A 15,933-nucleotide genomic window follows, 5' to 3' on the forward strand; every position below is an offset into this window, starting at 1 on the left:
TGTGTGTTAGGCTGCGCGTGAATACCAGCCAAACGCAATTTTCGTGCTCGGACGGAGCCAGACTCGGACGGACCCAGGCAGGCAGCCAGGGACGGACACAGCCAGCCAGGGACACACATAGCTGTCTATAGGATTGGTTGCACCACTCAAAAATACAATAAAGAACTGATAGATCTAGGGCCTTATCTTGCCCTTACCCCATATTCCTAAACTTATTTGCCATTTTGTACTATTTTGAAAAACATTTTAAAATAGTTATGAACTAGCCGATCTACATCAACATGTTGTGAGCTTGTAGGTCGGCTATTTGAACTATTTTAAAAGGTTTATCAAAATAATGATAAAAAGTAAAAAATGGTAAATAAGTAAGGGTTGGTGCAAGATATTGCCCTTAGTGTATTTGTTTTCTCCCTGCAGTGGTCCCATTGTATTTGTTTTCTCCCTGCAGTGGTCCCATTGTATTTGTTTTCTCCCTGCAGTGGTCCCATTGTATCTGAGCAAAAACAACAGCCAAGCGAAACAAATTGGGGATGTTATGGTATTGAAAATAAAATGGTATCATACCTTTCTGCCATGATATTTGTGGCAGCGGACTGCCAGCTGGAAGACAGCTGAGCGTGACAGGATCTCCTTCCAATAAGACATGATCTCTCAGCTTGATGTGGAACACGGGAGGGAAATCCGACACAGAGCGGGAAAACTGTTCTGAGGCGGCGTCTTCTTTGGGCACAGATGAAGGCAGATCCGTCTTGGAGGGTGTTTTGTCTCTCTTGCCCCTGGTCAATCCCCACCTGTCCCAGCGCGATCGCCCTCTGTCACCCTCTGCGGTCTGAGAGACTTTTTCGGAATGACTGCTTGAAGTGGACTCGATCGACTCCTTTGAGGCACCGGCGTCCGTCTGCTTAGCCAGCTGATTCTCAGGAATGCCCATCCCTTTGAGTCCACGTCCCTCTGATTGGGAATGACGATGACGGCTGAACAGAGGAGTTCTTTTCCCCTCCGATTTTGCGTCTGTTTCAGTCAGTCTCTCCTCAGACTGACTCCGGAATTTTGTGGATATTACTGCCACCTTGTTCTCGAACTTATGCCTCATCGCCAGGACTGGAGAATCGCTCACCTTCTTCTGATCCTTTTGTTCTGGATCTTTCTGAATACTCTCTTGAGAACTCTTCTTAGAATCTTTCTCTTTCCTCTCTTCTGACTGGGTCCTTATTTTGGCAGAGATGCCAGCTACTTTGGACTCAAACTTACGCCGCATGGCAAAAACAGACGATTCTTCCATCTTTCGTTGTTCTTTCTCATCCAAGTGCCCCTGTGACACAGCACTGTCCAGCTCTTTGGTATCCAGAGACTTACTTCGACCAATGGCCCAAGTGACTCTTCGCTTGCCGGGAGAAGCTTCGCTTCCCTTCTGAGGCTTGTCCTCTTTTACCTTCTCTTCTTTTGGTTTCTCTGCTTTTTTGTCAACTGAAGACGACCTCATGCTCCGCAAAGAGAATCGTCCAATCCGCCCCAAACCCGACTCCTTTTCCTCCTCCCTCAGATCTTGCACAGATTTGGATTTCTCTTGAAGTCCTTTGGTTACCATCTCAAGAGGTGATCCCAATGGCCCTGGTCTGTAAATCTCCTCACCGCCCTCACCAGCCTTCCGGCTTAGCACGGGTGATCTTTCTTCCGATTTGTTTCTCGTCAGTTTCCGCAAGCCACGGGTCAAAGACGACTCCCGTTTCTTAAACTTGGCTTCAAAGACCTCCTCCGAGTCAATGTCTTTGATGTCTGTCCTGAGTAGAGGTTGGTGGGGGGTGGTAGGACGCTCGGAGGCAGAGGATGTGGACGCAGCACTCCCAGGGCGGTCAGTGGATGCCACTCTGGCATAAACAGCAGGATGTTCAGGTAATGAAGTGGCACTGCCGGATTTGGTTTTCTCAAGTGTGGCTGTAGTGGTAGCGGGTGTCGCTGGGGAGTGGTTTTGGTCAGACTTTACAGGTGGCACCACAATGCTTTGAATAACACTTGCGTATGCAGATGTCGGTTTGCTTGGTGCGGGTGCATCTCTGGGAGAATGCTGGTCTCTTTCTACTTCTTCTTGATTAGTATTTATTTCCTGCTTTTCCTCCGCTTGTTTTTCATCATCGTGTTCCTCTATGACAATTATTGGAGGTTGTGAATACAAAGTAACTGGTTCTGGTTTATTTGCCTTTTCCGAGCTGTCCTTTGTTGATGATGGCATCTCTCTCTCGTCTCTCTCTGCATCATTCACCTCACTACTGTCCATCTCTTCCAGTTCATGGTCTTTCTGCTTTAGCTGCTGGTCCACTGTGCCTGGCGACGGCGCCGAGGGTAGAATGAAGCTCATGCTGTGTGTGGGCGAGGGCGAGGCAGGCAGTGATTCAACCATGGTTAGCGCTGCCATTGAAGTGGCTTCTTGGAGCTTGGTTCCTTCCATGCTGCCCTGGCTTGCTGATGGGATCTCCAATGGGGCTCCGAACCTTCTGTGTAGGGGCATGGGCTCGGAATCCCCTTGACTGAAGGAGGCACTTTTTCGGAAAACCTTGGTCTTTGGCGTATCATCCCCAGGAGTCTCAGAAGACGCAGCTCTGGTGAGTGACGGTGGCCCCACTCTGGATCTCCTCAAGTTCCGATCGAGGGACCCCGTGCTCCTCTCATCGTCCATGCCCAGAGTTTCAAACAAGGGGCCTCGCAAACCACTCATCTTCTTGTCGGCGCTTCCTCCCCGGAGTAGCCGCTGTCTCATTAGCTCCAGTTTCAGAGCGTAGTCCTCCTGGCTCAACTTGACCCCACCAGGGCTTGTACTGCGATTCGGCAGCTCCATGGAAACTGCCTTTTTCAGGCAGTGTTTGCTCGTCTCCGAATCCTTGTCGGCGTCGGCGCCCTCTTCAGCATCGATATGTAGAAGCAGGGCCGAATCAGCAGAGCTGCCCCTCCTCATGGTAGCCCTCCTGGATTTGATCAGTGAGTCCTCGTCCGATTCCACACTGGATCCTTTTTTAAGGGGAACTCGTTTAGTCTTCACGGCTTTCTCCTCGTTGTCGACACTCATCTCTTCCTCCGCCGTCGTCTTATCGGTCCCTCCCCTTCCTGCCGCCTCCTCTCTGTCCCTCGTTCCTTCGACGTCCCCGTCCGGCCGCCCAAATTCATCTTCGTCCCCGGGGATCTCGTTGAGGGACACCCTGGAGCCTGAGAAGACCATGGACAACGGCATGGGGATAAAAGGCAGCTCGTCTACATCTCCATCCGAGTCCGAGGATGAGGAGGGTGGTGGAGAGCCTTCCTTCAGATGCCGCGCCACGGCGATGGAGATGTGGTTGGTCGAGTCGTTGAGGAGCTCCTGAATGGTCCTCAGCACCATCTTGGATTTGTAGCTGACGAGGGAGCGCTGTCGTCAGAAAAGACTGGTTAGGACATGGTAAGAGGGAGGTTTCTGCGTATGAATGTGCACTCTCTGTTGCATATTGAGTTGTGGGGGGGGGGGGGGGGGGGGGATGGGTTACTGGATACACTATAGCAGGGGTCTTCAATGTTTTTCAGGCCAAATGTTCCTAGCACACAATGAATGTGTCTGCCCCCCCTGTAGTAATTGTGAGGACCGCCTAGGGGTCCCACACCTCCTGTTGAAGACCCATGCGCTATAGCAGGGGTTCTCAACGTTTTTGGCCGTGGACCCCCGGAAATGCTTTGGCAATGTCTCGGGACCCCCGCCCCGCCCCCTCCCGACTAATATAAATTGACTGCTACAATAACCTTAACCCATTTTGGGCGGGAACCCATTTTGGTGTTTTAAGCATTATGTTATAATTTAGCTATTGAAAAATAGCAGATCTACAAGCTCATAGCGCGCCACCGAGTGGCGCGCTATGAGCTTGTAGATCTGCTAGGTCTGCTATTTTTGAAAGGAGGAAAACATTTTTTTTAAATAATTTGGGGACCCCCCAAACTAATTTGGCGACCTCCCGAGGGGTCGCGACCCACGGGTTGAGAACCCCTGCGCTATAGTGTATAAGACACATTTTCTTTTCATGACCCCATGAATTTACAACATTAAAATGTTTCTAACTGTTTGACTGAACATGCCATACCTGCCACCGTCTTCTGGACAGAACTTGCTTCAACATTGCTGTGCTGATACTTTTGTTGGCTGACGACTGCAACATACAAAAGAAGAGTAAGTTCACACAAGACTGATCAAATAGCAAATTGCCACGTTTTTTCAGCCACCGAGCTCTTCTTTTGAAGAGCCACCAGCTGATTTGATGAATCAGAAGTAACAACTAACAAGCAATCATTTCCGGGGCACTCGCTAGATACTTTGTACAATCACCTCAATCTGAGCCTCAATTTAGAGATAAACGCTGCTAAAGATAGTCGCTAAAAGATAGTGTGGACAGAGGGAAAATAATCAATGACGCGGAAGCAAACCGTTGCCGGGCGACGGAGACACCAAGAACCGGTCAAAATAATACTAGTGATGCTGGATGCAATATAAACTAAGGGGTTGTTCGATGTCGTCCTATAGGCGATCTGGGACTTTTATAAAAGGTTGTCCAATGTCGCCCTAGGTGAGTTAAAAACTTAAAAACTTAAACTTAATAAAAATAGCAATTTGCTAAATCCTTGGCCTAACATCATAATGTATGGAGAGCTTAATGTACATAAGAAACATTCCTCAAAATATAAACTTACCTTGAACCAAGGATGGCGAAGGCACTCGACTGCACTGGGCCTCCTAGGAGATGTAATAAACAAAACGGTTCACATAATATTGAGAAGAGCATTTGTACCTCCGTTAGGCAACACTTATACAGCGCTAAAAATACTTTGACACTGATCTTAAATCTCAACTGTTTGTGAAAGTGGCCCTGTGGTGTCAGAGCAGTGAGACTTACAGCCTGTCCAGGACCAGCAGCTTGATGATAAATCCCCTGGCCTCTTTGCAGAGGTCGGAGAACATGCTCTCCTCAAACGCCACGTTGGCATTGCGGATGTTTAACACAGTGACTCTGTCATTCTCTCCAGCAAACGGAGACACGCCAGTGAGGCTGAAATGAAAAAGAATCATCACCGATAAGAAACAAATTAACATCCACATTTTACCCACACAATCTCTATATGATACTTATTTGAACAGAGTCTATACTAGGCCCCCTCCTGTTTTCCCTCTGCTGAAAATAGCATTTTCCCCTAATGTTTGACCCAATGACCCAGAATAGAGACACTAGGGTTCATGTGGGTTATATGCTTAATTTCAGATCAGGTCGTTGTAGAGAGACAAGGGCTAGGATTCAAAACCTGGTCTTTTGCCCACAAGGACCATAATGTGCACTGGATGAGCCACCAGGCACTACCATGTATATAGAGTTTTTTAATTCAAACTATTCAGGTTCTAAATACAAAAAACAATGATACCATTGTATCAGAATGTGTCAATAAAAGTGCTAGAAAACACAAAAGTATAATGTTTTAAGTCTGGTGTATAAATGTACCAAAACGTATCCAAACTACAAATGATGTATATCTTGATTTGTGAATAACTCATGCACAGGACAGGATTGAATATGAAGCCACTTACCAGAGGTAAGTCATAACACCAACAGGCCTGTTGGAAGACAGCAGAGGATAAATTAATTTGGGTATACAAGAACAGAGGCCATAGCAAAGGGCCAAGATTGTATTTAGTCACAGACAAAAGGGTGCGGCCAGTCTATTACTGTTCCCCCAAAGGCATGGAAGCAGGTGTCTTTCTTACCAGATGTCTGTTGCCTTGGAGACGGGGTTCTGGTTAACAATCTCGGGCGCTACATATTCTGGAGTGCCGTATTTGCAGTATTGCTCCTCGGAAGCTTCTAGTTTTGTGGCGTTTCCAAAGTCACAGATGCGGATCTGATCACTCCCGGAGCTCGCCATTAAAATGTTTTCCGGCTAGGAAAGGAGATTTACATTGCAGAATAATACATTTCTTGAGAAAAGAGGAGAACACGTTTGCTGTTTCGTTATTTCCAATGAAAGACATCTGATATGTGAAATGTGAGGCACGAATGTGATAAGGTTATTACCTTAATATCGAGGTGGACGATGTCCTTTTGGTGAAGATAGCTGAGGCCCTCCAAGACCTGCCGAACGCCGGAGCGGACCTGCATGGGGAAATCATTCTGTTTTAATCAGACCGTTTGATTTGGGAAATCAATAAATCCTCTTTGGAAGTCACCACGCCATACGATATGGCCAAGGCAGCTGGTAAACAAACCTCTGACTCCATAACGCTTGTTTTCCTAGCCATTCTCTCCAGTAGCTCCTCGTGACAGCTTGGAAAAAACAGTTGAGGAAAGTACAAACAAGATGGCTGAAAATGAAAGACATGAGTTGCAGTCCAAGTGGGCCCGAAAGTACAATCGTCATTCCCACCCACCCGCTCCTGCCAATTCCACTGACCCCTGTGATTGATCAGTGACACGGCCAGAGATCTGTGATGGTCTGTGAGAGGAGCCAATGATCTGTCACAATCTGTGACAGATCCAGTGATCTGCCGTGGTCTCTGACAGTGACAGACGCATGATTCTGTGCTGACTCACAGCTCTCTGGGTTCATCGTGGTGGAGGGTGGATGGATTTATTCTATGCTCGCTCCTCTCAAACGCAGACATAATGGACAGATTGGAGTGGAGCCTATTGCATTTCCTGTGTCCTTGGGATACAGAAAGGTGATTTGTTTTCATCCTGTAAACATTAACATTGTGCAACATGTGGAGTTTTAAAATGTTTTTTCTGTCCTCGAGGCTTAGTGTTGAGCTGAAATGCAAATACTCCCCCGGTTAAAAAGATGCCCACTGGTCTGCTCCCAATAGTTAGGGTGGGTATATCAAATACCCCAACAACAACTTGAGGTTTGGGATTTTTTTTTTTTTTCATAAATCAATGCAATTGAACACCACAATCTGTGTGTTGGTTAGAAAAATATTGAATCAATGGAAAATATTAAAAAGTGTTTCGGCGAATACCTCCTAACTCCACTGGATCCTCAAACAATCTGCCAAACGTTTCAGATTTTTTCATAAATCAGTGCTATTGAAGTATTAAAAAGGGCTTTGACCAAAAACTCCACTTGAGCTGGATGTTTTTTTTCATTTCCTGAAAAATGAACATTTTGGAGTTAGGTGGTTTCTTCCAGACAGCAGACATATATTGTGGTGTCTTCTATATAAGTGGTTCCCAAACTTTTTAGCCCGGCCGTGACCCTAAAGACACATTTTATGTCTCCCCGGGACCCAAACTCACGCCACGTTGTGTGAGCTTGTAGTTGATCTGCTATTTTCACTACTACATATATTTAAATTTATGGAATTTCTTTACCAAAAAATAATAATTGAACTTGTTTTTAATTCATGAAAACTTTGGATTTTTCGGGAACGTTAAAGGGACCCATATAAATTTGTCCGCGACCCACCCACAAATGGGTCCAGAACTAAAAATCACACCCGTGTGAACTGAGTGGTGCAACTACACATTTATGATGTCAGTGACGTCACATACTAACCTTAGCAACCATGCTCGCTTTTTTGGTTGCTAACCATAGCAACCATGCTCGTTTTTTGGTACGAACAAACACGGGTACACAGGTACACGGGTACAAAGCCAGTTGTTGGAGTGGTTTGCACCACTCAAAAAGAGCAATACAAAGAAGCAAAGGAATATCAACCAGGGGGCAGATCAAAAGGATACAGATCCGTGATGACGACCAGCATGTTCTTCTTCTCGAAGGCGTCGTGGAAGTAGAGGATCCTCTCGTGGTCCAGCTCAGACAGCAGGCTCATCTCCCTCAGAGCCACGGCCTTCCTCTTCCCCCGGGCCGAGATGAACTTGGCCGCAAACTCCGCCTTGCCCTTCTTCTGGGTCACCCGTTTCACGTAGGAGAAAGCCCCCCTGCGTCCACAGCGGATGGTGGAAAAAGCACTCAAAAGTTTTTATTTGAGTAAAAGTATCAATACTGCAATATAGAACTATTCCGTTACAAGTAAGGCCTCACTCAGACCTTTACTGCATTGCTGTATGCTTGTTGGATGATTGTTGTGTAGTGTCATGGCCGCCCCAATGCATTTCCAATGGAAGTCACATGGTTTGTAGTCCACATTTTGGACTACAAGCTGTTGTATGGCTTTCGGCTGTGTTTCGACTGCGCCCCTCCCCCTCATACAACACAAATGTTGTGTCAAACCATGTGACTCCCATTGGAAATGCATTGGGGCGGCCATGACACTACACAACAAAAATATCATATAATAATTATTATAACATATAATTCATCCAACAAGCATACAGCAATGCAGTAAAGGTCTGAGTGAGGCCTAAAAGTCCCAGAATTCAAAATGTACTTACTACAAAAGTATTGGCATCAAAATGTACTAAAAGCACCAGAAGTAGTGTATGCAGAATGTCCCATTTCAAGTTTTCAAATGTATAAAAATCTTTTGAAAATAGCAGATCTACAAGCTCACAATGTGTTGCATCGCAATGCATTGTGGAGTAGAAGTAAAAGTGTTGGAATTTGGCAAAACTCAGGTAAAGTACAAATATCTCAACATTTTACTTAAGTACAGTACTTAAGTAAATGTACTTAGTTACTTTCCACCACTGCCTGCATCCATGGTCACACTGCTACTACTTTTGTCACTTTGAAGTGTGAATGATGCATGGCGGAAAAGCCTCGTACGAATAAGAGTAAATAAAGCATTTAAGGTTATTAATGACGTCACACAGTTTTCTTGTACTCCGTTTAATGTATTATTTATAAATAGTTTATTAGCTATTATCCATGAACGGCAAATTCTAATTAAGAGATAATAAACGGGTGGAAGTGCATACGCACCTATAACAGTTAAGAAATACTGTGTACACTAACAGGCAATGTTGACAATGTGAATTCATTGTCAACATAGACATTTATGATGCCGGGGGCCTGACATTATCTCTCAAAATGTCGGAGTATTTCCTTTGCTCTCCATAAATGTGGGAACCCATCTAGTTGATTTATATACACCCAGTGCTTGGGAGTCGTCCAAGGTTTGTGTTCAGAAACGCCATCGGCATCTCAATAACTAAATAAAATATACTGCTTTTGTGCAAGAGTGATACCTTGCACAAAGATACCTTCTGGAATCCTGACTGAGTTCCAACTCAACACAAAGCTAATAAAACATGTTGCGCCTACAAAAAGCACGCAAGAACGCACACGCAGTCTGCTATTTTCGGTGCACGACACCAGCTTGCAACTAAATGTATCTAATTGCCTAATCCACCTAACCCTAACCAAAATGTTCTTAATTATAAGCCGAATACCTGAATCTATTTCTAACCATGAAACATTTTCTGGATCAGGAACATTGTAGTCCTCACAAATCAATTTCTCAAATTATTCTTCACTTGTATTAGTATATTTGTGAGGGCCACATATCCCTACAAGTAATACAAGTCACACACACACACACACACACACACACACACACACACACACACACACACACACACACACACACACACACACACACACACACACACACACACACACACACACACACACACCTGTGTGTTTTTTTTCTTCTTCTGACACACACGTACATGCACTCACCTCCCTATCTCCTTGTGAATGTCATAATAATCAGGAAAGTGTCTCATTTTCCTCAAAATGGTTGCCTCGTCTTCCACTGGCTGGACCAGTTGTTTACGCTCTGCAGGGACAGACAGGGAACATTGGCAAGTTCATTTCTCTAATTGTGCGTGCTGTACGTGTGTGTGTGTACGTGTGTGTGTGTGTGTGTGTGTGTGTGTGTGTGTGTGTGTGTGTGTGTGTGTGTGTGTGTGTGTGTGTGTGCACATGAATGCTTGCGCGCACGGGTGACAGATGGTGTCATGTTGATTCATGTCACACCTTGTGCCTCTACTCCATATGCCGCAGATTCCATGCCGGGATTTTCGGTTACAAATCATGTCACGCTCATTTTTAATTACATTCGCAAACTCACTTAAACTCCAATAATCTGAGGAATTATGACGATAATTCCCTACAAATGGAAGCTAAGCCTATCCATCATCACAGATGATGATTGAATATTATACTTGCAATACAATCTCAATTATATGGCCAGGTTGTGTAACGGTATGAATGTGAGTAGACTCAAGCCCAGAAAAAGACCATTACCTTCTGTCTTCCCTGTAACAAATATATTTCTTAATTCTTAATAAAGGACAGATACATCGTAGAACCTTATGTGAAGTATAATTTAAACAAAAGACAACGATCTCGGTCAGGAACATTACCATTAGCACTGGAGACTGGCAGGTTTAATGCCACACCAGAAGAAGAGAGATATTGCTTGTTCTGTGAACTTTGAAAATGAGGTTCACTTTTTGTTTTATTGCCCTAAATATGACGACATAAGGGAAATTATGGTTAACAAGATGTCTTCTATCTGTGGGGATTTCCTAGATTTTAAATGATTATGAAAAAATGAAGATATGTTTTGACAAAGGGACTTTTGTTGTGGCAGATTGTATTTGTCAAGAGAGGAGGGAGGGAGAGAAGACAGACTACTCAGTATTAGCCTAGCTAATAAGCCAGACCGAATCAGCCGTTGGCAAAAAAAAAATTGCCTGCCGGCGGATTACGGTCTGGAGAGGCTCAATTGTACGCCCATTTCCTACACCAGAGAACTGGTGTGGCCAATCGGGACACGGTATGCAATATGGCCGGGCTTTGGTACAGTGACGTTCAATGCTTGAGACCTTTGACTGACAGTAGCTCTGACCAATTGCGTCAAAGAGAAAATGTTTGAACCCGCCCCCCAGGAAACAAGATCCATACACAGCATCTCCAGACTCAAATACCACACGACAGTGTGATTTGAGTCTGGCTTATTAGCCAGGCTAACTCAGTATAACTCTGGGCTGTAATGAAATGTATTATGAACATACTGTAATGTAAACATGCTGTAAACGTAAATGTGAAAGGGTGTCTCGTGAACCCATGAGGGTTGGGCACAATGTGTGCAGGACACGGAAATAAATACACAATAAAACACAGTTGTGAACCGCATCAAAAAGCAATCTCGGCGCTGAGTGAGTTAACCCATTTTGACCTGAGATCAGATTCTAAAAATGTCGTTCTTCGATTTAAAAAAAATAGCAGACCTACAAGCTCGTAGCGCGCCACTCGGTGGCGCGCTATGAGCTTGTAGATCTGCTATTTTTCAATAGCTAAAGCATAACATAATGCTAACACCAAAAGGGGTTCCCGCCCAAAATGGGTTAAGGTGGATGTCAGGTGGCTCACCGGTGTGCACGGTGAGTTCAGCCTTGCAGGAGACGGATCCAGCCTGGTTCTTGGCGGTGCAGGTGTACACGCCCGAATCGTCCTGGCTGGCGTTGAGGACCACCAGGGAGCATTCTGGGTCGTCGTACACGAAGGTGAAGCGGCTGCTCTCCGACAGGAGCACGTCGTCCTGGAAATGACCCGGTGGGAAAAAGTACTCACTTTTTATTAAGTAAAGGTACCAATACTCTGCAATGTGGATATACAAAAAATAAAAGTCTGGAATTCAACATTTACTCAAGTAAATTTATTTAGTAAATGTACAGAAGTATTGGCAATAAACTTAAAGTACCAAAAGTAGAATTATGCATGCAGCATGTGCATGTCCCATTACATATGTTTTCAAATGTATGAAAATATTTTGAAAATAGCATCTACAACCTGACGTATTGTGAGCTTGTAGATCGGCTATTTTCAAATGGCCGAGATGTATTGAGCTGAAGTGGTTAATGAATGTTTTGTAATAATGAAAATAGTGAAAATCTAGAAAGTAACTAGTAACTAAAGTTGTCAAACAAATGTAGTGGAGTAAATGTAACCTACCTTATACCACAGAATATCTGGATCCGGTTTCCCCTCAACCACCACGGCGAAGCGGCATGTATCCCTGACATCCACATCCAAGTCCTCCATGATGGACTCAAACTTGGGCGACACTAACGACAGACATTAGAATGCATCGGTTAGCCACTGAAACCCTGTATACTTATATTTACATCAACTAGCCAAATTGCCAAGCGATGTGGGCTTGTAGACCTATTCTTTTCTCTGAATGTTCTTCTGTTTTCGCAAAATGCTTTACTATTTTCACCAAATATTCTTTGCCCATTCTGACATAAATGTGCTCCTCGGAGCACAGGGCTCCGCTAGGACAAGTAGTCAATCTTAGCCAATCAGGATGAAATATGAGAAATCAGACAGGTCTGTCTTGAGTAATAGCAAAAGAAATGTTTTACAAAAATCCTCCTGGTGGCGCTATAATAGGCCAATGTGAAAAGGGTGGCATTTCTTCCTCAGCCTACTGGGAATGTGCGTGCAAAGTTTAATTCACAGCAATTGGACACTGCATTTTCTTTCTTCCAGGAAATAAAACGTCTGGGTTTCCGATGCTACTGCATTCATGATTTGAGACACTCCTGCAAACTTTACTCAATCAGGATGGAATATGAAAAATCAGACCCACTGTCTTGATCACATGATTATAGAGATAATGAGTGCCGATTAAGGACCGGACCGATATGGGCAAAACATAGTCTCGGCCATGCTTTCAATTACAATTTAGGCATTTAGCAGATGCTCTTAATCCAGAGCGATTTACAGTAAGCAAGAACAAAATCATGGTAATACAATCAATCAGTCATATACATAAAAATTGTCATCATGACCATACGTAAGCTAAGAACCTAACTGTGGAATATCTATATAATGAAACTATGCATACCGGTATACACTATAGAGTACTGGCCTGGCGGAGACAATGAATCATAACCAGCTCTGTCCCATCACAGCTTTACAGGTTGTAAATCAGTGGGTGAAATTTGTCTCGCGCATTGTTTGACACATGTAGGCCTACACTTGTGATGTGACAATAAAGCTCTTCACAACATTTCTTTATTCCCCCAGGAAAATGCAGAAATGAATGCCTACACTCAAAAGCCCCTGGTTGTTCATTCATAATGCAATGTAGGGGTGTCAAAAAAAATCGATTCGAATTAGAATCGTGATTCCGTTATGAACGATTCAAAATCGATTCATAATTTCCAAAACAGTTACAGTTACAGGAGTTTTCACTACATGGTGTTTGTGATATGAAATGTAAGCTCACCCTAATCACAGTAAACATCATGTCTTCAGTCATTTTCAAGTTAATGTAGTCACTTCAGTTCAAGACTGGAGTAGATTGTGATGAAATCCTATGTATTGAATCGAGAATCATTTTGAATAGAAAATCGTTTTGAATCTGGAAAAAAAAGCTTTTGGATGGAGAATCGAGTTGAATCGAAAAAAAAATTGAAGCGAATCGTGACCCCATGAATCGGAATCGAATCGTGGGAGACCCAAAGATTCACAGCCCTAATGCAATGCATCATGGGTATTGTCCTGTAAAAACGATATAACAAAAAAAGTCAAAGTCGTACGATTCGTCACGTCACAAGAGAAAGAGGTGCTTGGTACAACATTTGGGTCAATTAAGATTCAACATTACAGCTGGCTGTACTGCAGAAGAATGTAGGGGGAAAAAATCAATACATGCCACTAATTAACTGGAGCTCCTAGGCTTCAGTATATCCAGATTTAATATGCATGAGTGTGACTCACTTCGTTGAGAGGAAGTTGTATGTCCTCCGGCTCTGCTTAATATAAAAATGTCTGGTGAATCATTCATTAATTAGGGGCCATTCATTATAAACCTTCACTTGGACCTCGTTAGCGCTTACATGCACAATACAAAGGACATTTAATCAACCTGATGTTTTTGTTTTAAAATCAGGACCAATTTGCAACTGCTGATGAGAAACGCACATTCTGGTCCCATGTGTTCATTGGTCGGTGTGACCATTTAGGAAAAGAAAAAGATAAGTATTAAGTAGTCAAAGTTTTACAAAAAAAGGTTTGTCAAATATTTTTAAATTGGCTAATGCAACGGTTCCCAAAGTGGGGTCCGCGGACCCCTAGGGGTCCGCGACGCATAGCCAGGGGGTACCCGAAATAATTCCCAGGGGGGAAAAAAAAAGTTCTCTTTTTTTTAACATTAAAATTATGTTTATCTACGTGGTCATTTCTGCCAAGTTGCGCAATAAACGTATTTTTTGTGTTCATTGTGTTTCTCCCATGTTTGCTTTGGGCCAATAGCTGACATGATTACTAAAACTACATCAGTCAACCTGTCGTGACCCCAAACACAAGTCACTAGAACTGACCTGCCAAGGCCATGTGAATGGTGCACAGGTCACTGCCCAGTGGGTTGTTGGCCGTCACCACCAGCTGGCCCATGTCCGTGGCGCGGACCCGCTGGAACCTCAGGCTGTGCTGGTCGTCATCCGGCATGCTCATCTCATACATCCCTGGTCTGTTGAGAAGGACTACGCCCCTCCTGAGAAAACAAAACAAAAACAAAAAACCTTCGAGTCACATATCTGCACAGTCCTTTCCCATCAAATTGTTACATGCCAAAGGGACGTCACCGTGTGGAAAAAACACACTGAAATGTGTCTGATTCCGAACGAGTACGTAGGAGTACCGGTTATATTCCAAAACGTTTTAGGATCCATTTGAATTTTAATTGCCGTGCGAAGTTCAGTTCACCGGCACTCAGTGTATGTAAAACAGGTTTATGCCCTTTAACCCATTTTGGACTGAGGTCGATTAAAAAAAAGGCTTCTAAATCCTAACATTTTTCATGTTTATGTCAGTGGTGCTCAACCTTTTTCATGTCAAGGACCCCCAGAATTATCTCTATTGGGCCACGGACCCCCATCTCAAAATATGTAGTTCCAGTGACCCCCCCAGAAGCAAATATTTTAGTTAAAAATGTTCGCTCTGAAATATATATTCAATGATTTGCGCCACATTTTAACAATTTTTCTAAAATAGCAGACCTACAAGTTCGTAGCGCGCCACTCGGTGGCGCGCTACGAGCTTGTAGATCTGCTATTTTTCAATAGCTAAATTACAACATAATGTTTAAAACACCAAAAGGGGTTCCCGCCCAAAATGCGTTAAAAGGCTGCCATTCTGTGTGCAGATGAGTCAGAGCTATTCCAGAAAGCACAGCATGTGCTTTAGATAAATGCCAGCAATTATTCTGCCAGAGTAGAGTGTGAATGTCTTTCAGCGGATGTTTGTCACGACGATGTTGGTAGATGACAGGGACAAGTGTCGTTCTACACATTAGAGCCATAACTAGCGTGACAAATGGTTATATGATTGATATCCATATATAGGCATATTTAAATGCCCCTTTTTTTAACATGATCGCCGTCAGGTTGGAAACCTTGTATGTTCAAAACTGTGACTTTTCAGGAAAAAAGAAACATGTAGTATTTAGTTATTATTTAGTCACAAGCTCTTTTGAATACTTTTCATTGGTAATATTTATAATTGATCCACGCGCGTGCGTGCGTGCACCCACCCGCGCATACACACTAGATTGACACTGCAGTATGCTGAAGTACGGTATTATTTTCAAATAACATTTGAAAATGCACGGTTTCTGCAGTCAGATGCACGGTTTCTGCAGTCAGTGAGATCCGTACCGTCCCAACCAGGGATGTTAATCGATTAAAGGACCACTTCACCACTTTTCAACATCTCTTCATATAATTGGTCCTCACTAATGTTCATGATAAAACACCACCATTTTTTCCTACTCAGTCTGTGTCTCATAGGAGGGCTTTGGGCACTTCGGACACCCGTCCACCAGTGACATCATCATTAGGCAGATTTTTTTTTAAACAAGATTTGTTTTCAAATATATTTAGATTTTTATTATCGTGAGAACAATGGCTTCAAATTTTGCATTGCAACTTTTCAGGAAAAGAAAGCCTGCCGTTTCTA

The 15,933-nt window shown here is 43.7% G+C and overlaps 1 protein-coding gene across 2 annotated transcripts in view; it reads right to left on the reverse strand.

The window, feature by feature from the left end:
- Positions 1–15,933, reverse strand: part of LOC306917238 (striated muscle preferentially expressed protein kinase-like) — a 60,726-nt gene that overhangs the window by 15,337 nt on the left and 29,456 nt on the right. For both annotated transcript variants that reach the window (XM_079495374.1, XM_079495373.1), the window contains exons 18-30: positions 14,298–14,470; positions 11,920–12,032; positions 11,338–11,506; positions 9,637–9,736; positions 7,734–7,934; positions 6,263–6,320; positions 6,072–6,149; positions 5,765–5,937; positions 5,588–5,614; positions 4,905–5,057; positions 4,702–4,744; positions 4,098–4,163; positions 565–3,397 (exon numbers count right to left, since the gene is read on the reverse strand). In XM_079495374.1, coding sequence (XP_079351500.1) covers positions 565–3,397; positions 4,098–4,163; positions 4,702–4,744; positions 4,905–5,057; positions 5,588–5,614; positions 5,765–5,937; positions 6,072–6,149; positions 6,263–6,320; positions 7,734–7,934; positions 9,637–9,736; positions 11,338–11,506; positions 11,920–12,032; positions 14,298–14,470 — 4,187 coding nt within the window. The remainder of the gene's footprint in view (positions 1–564; positions 3,398–4,097; positions 4,164–4,701; positions 4,745–4,904; positions 5,058–5,587; positions 5,615–5,764; positions 5,938–6,071; positions 6,150–6,262; positions 6,321–7,733; positions 7,935–9,636; positions 9,737–11,337; positions 11,507–11,919; positions 12,033–14,297; positions 14,471–15,933) is intronic.

The sequence above is a fragment of the Electrona antarctica genome (genome assembly GCF_951216825.1).
Source record: "Electrona antarctica genome assembly, chromosome: 24".
Lineage (NCBI taxonomy): Eukaryota > Metazoa > Chordata > Actinopteri > Myctophiformes > Myctophidae > Electrona > Electrona antarctica.